The following is a 3,033-nucleotide window of genomic DNA, read 5'->3' on the forward strand; positions in this document are numbered from 1 at the left end:
AGAGTCGTACTTTTACTCAGCAAAAGTCACAATGTTATAAGAAAACTTTAAAATGTTGTCAAAATTATAGTAATATTGGAACTTTACTCGGCAAAATTGTGACAAAAGACATAATTTTACTCCAAAAATGTCCCTATTTTACAAGAACAACACAAAAATTGGCAATATTGTGATAAAAGTCTGAATTTTCTATGACAAATGTCCCCATTCTGCATTCAAAAAGTAACAATTGTACAATTAAAAAAGTTATCATTTTACGAGAAAATATTGCACAATTACAGAAACAGAAAGAATGTGAGAAATTGTCCCAATTTTATAAGAAAAAAAGTCCACACATTGTGAGAAAAAGACTGCTTTTAGTAAATATATTTCTTGACATTATTTTTTGTAATTGGTTTTTAATCTTCATTATTTCTTCCGTATCGGGAGACTTGTTCAGCGCTCCTCATATGGAGGGTACTTTTCCTTGTTGATGTTATGAGGGCAGTTCTCCTGCTTTTTTTTCCTCTTGTTTTCCTACTGGCCTCCTCTCTTGTGTCTGTAAGTCTCCTCCCCTTCTTGTTAGTGCCAGGTGTGCTGCCCACCTGTTGCTAATCAACCACCACACTTCAACCCTGCCTTTCCACTCAGCCGCTGCCAGTTCCTCCGTTACCTGCATTAGAATCTAGCCCTGAGCTCACTATGTCTGACTTTTGTAATTCCTGTTCTTTATATTTCCTCAGGTGGAGGACAGACTTTTGACCCGGTTTTCCTGGAGCTGATCTTTCGTTAGAACTGATTATTTTCTCCAGTGATTTTTTTTGTTATTAAATATAGATTTGGTGCGGATCTACATCTGGATTCTTATTTTTTTAGAGACCACAACAGTTGATGTCTCAAGAAGGGTAGACACACACACACACACACACACACACACACACACACACACACACACACACACACACACACACACACACACACACAAAACTTTATTTTTTGCAAGTATTAGCTGATTTGGAATTTGATGTCTGCAACATGTTTCAAAAAAGCTGGCACAAGTGGCAAAAAAGACTGAGAAAGTTGAGCAATGCTCGTCAAACACTTATTTGGAACATCCCACAGGTGTGCAGGCTAATTGGGAACAGGTGGGTGACATGATTGGCTATAAAAGCAGCTTCCATGAAATGATCACTCATTCACAAACAAAGACGAGGCGAGGGTTACCACTTTGTCAACAAATGCCTGAGCAAATTGTTTAAGAACAACATTTCTCAAGCAGCTTTTTGCAAGGAATTTAGGGATTTCACCATCTACAGTTTGAAATATTGTGAAATAGTTCAGAGATGCTGGAGAAATCCCTGCACATAAGCGATGATATTATGGACCTTCGATCCATCAGGCGGAACTGCATCAAAAACCGACATCAGTGTGTAAAGGATATCACCATATGGGCTGAGGAACACATCAGAAAACCACTGTCAGAAACTATAGTTGGTTGCTACATCAGTAAGTGCAAGTTAAAACTCTACTATGCAAAACCAAATCCATTTATCAACAACACCCAGAAACGCCGCCGGCTTCTCTGGGCCCGAGCTCATCTAAGATGGACTGATGCAAAGTGGAAAAGTGTTCTGTGGTCTGACGAGTCCACATTTCAAATTGTTTCTGGAAACTATGGATGTCGTGTCCTCCGGAACAAAGTGGGAAAGAACCATCCGGATTGTTCTCGGGTGAAAGTGTAAAAGGCAGCATGGGGGTGCATTAGTGGCCCAGGCATGGGCACCTTGTATGAAAATAGACCTGACCAGACCCGCTCATCGACAGTGCGCCTTATTAACCGGTGCGCCCAATTGTCTGGAAAATACAGCAATACATTGCGAGAATCGCTTTGAATCGAGAATGGAATCGAATCGTCACCCGGGGAATCGGATCAAAAACGTTAGGGGCCCAAAGATCCATACCCTTTGACACTTTGACATTTGCGAAGGCAGATTTATTTAAGGAGGAGTACGATCTTTGGGCAGAGCGTGGTGCAGGACTGTACGGAGAGTACAGTGACCATGTCCCTCCTCAAGATCTGAGTCCAAATTTAATTTTTGTCTCTGTTTGATTCTTTGCCTTTTGTCTTTGCCCAAAGATCCACACCCTTTGACACTTTGACATCTGCAAAGGCAGATTTATTTGAATTCGCTCTCCTCCGACAGCGCAATGGTACCTAATGTTGTGGCTCGTCGGCGAACACACACACACACACACACACACACACACACACACACACACACACACACACAAGCACAAAATGGCTGACATATCTTTGACACACAAACTAAATCCGTCCATTTAAGCACACAGCGGTCTGACTCGCACGTATGTCAGCTTTATTACGGAATGAGACAGCAAAGACGCGTACACACGCGTACACGCAAGCCGAGTCGACGAGGAGAAGCAGATTGGTCACGTTTCATCGCCGCTGGGTTGAACTTACCGCCGGGTCGCCCACCCACGGTCCAGAGAGCCAGCAGCCCATTGTGGAAGCTGCTGTGGCCCCCGTGGAAACGGACAAGCGGGGATCTCCGCCTCCTCCTCTTTGACGCGGACGCTGATGTCTCCTCGCGGTCGATGCCGAGCTCTCCTCTCCCCCTCTACTTCCTCAGCATCCCCGCATGTGGCGCTGGCCCCTCCCCCTCCGTCAGACGGCGAGCTGGGGCCCGCGCACGCAGCTCTTGCAAGCGTGAAGGCGCTGGGAGTCAGGGGGGGGGGGGAACACGCAGCCAGGAAGGCGTCCCATTGGCCGCCCGCGGAGGCTCCGGCAGCCAATCAGGCGCCCGGGATGCTGCGGGCTCCCTTCGGATGTCAGCGCCTTTGAGGGTGCGAGGGGGTAGCCTCGTTGCGGAGGAAACACAGCATCCATCTTCCTGTGCTGCTGCTCAGAGAAATGTATTTTATTTTAATATGTTTGCTTTATTGCCTCAACTGTTGTTTTATTCCTGATGAAGCCATTGTATTGCCAAAAGTATTGGGCCACCCGTCCAAATGATGAGGATGCAAAAAGTA

General features: G+C 45.4%; 1 protein-coding gene across 1 annotated transcript in view; it reads right to left on the reverse strand.

Annotated features, from left to right (window-relative positions):
- The window catches only part of LOC133546172 (uncharacterized), a 24,360-nt gene extending 21,683 nt beyond the window's left edge, over positions 1-2,677 (reverse strand). The window contains exon 1 of the mRNA XM_061892033.1: positions 2,465-2,677. Within this exon, the coding sequence (XP_061748017.1) occupies positions 2,465-2,506 (42 nt within the window). The 5' untranslated portion in view covers positions 2,507-2,677. The remainder of the gene's footprint in view (positions 1-2,464) is intronic.
- Positions 2,678-3,033: the final 356 nt, after the last annotated feature.

Source organism: Nerophis ophidion, linkage group LG02, assembly GCF_033978795.1.
Source record: "Nerophis ophidion isolate RoL-2023_Sa linkage group LG02, RoL_Noph_v1.0, whole genome shotgun sequence".
In the NCBI taxonomy this organism is placed as follows: domain Eukaryota; kingdom Metazoa; phylum Chordata; class Actinopteri; order Syngnathiformes; family Syngnathidae; genus Nerophis; species Nerophis ophidion.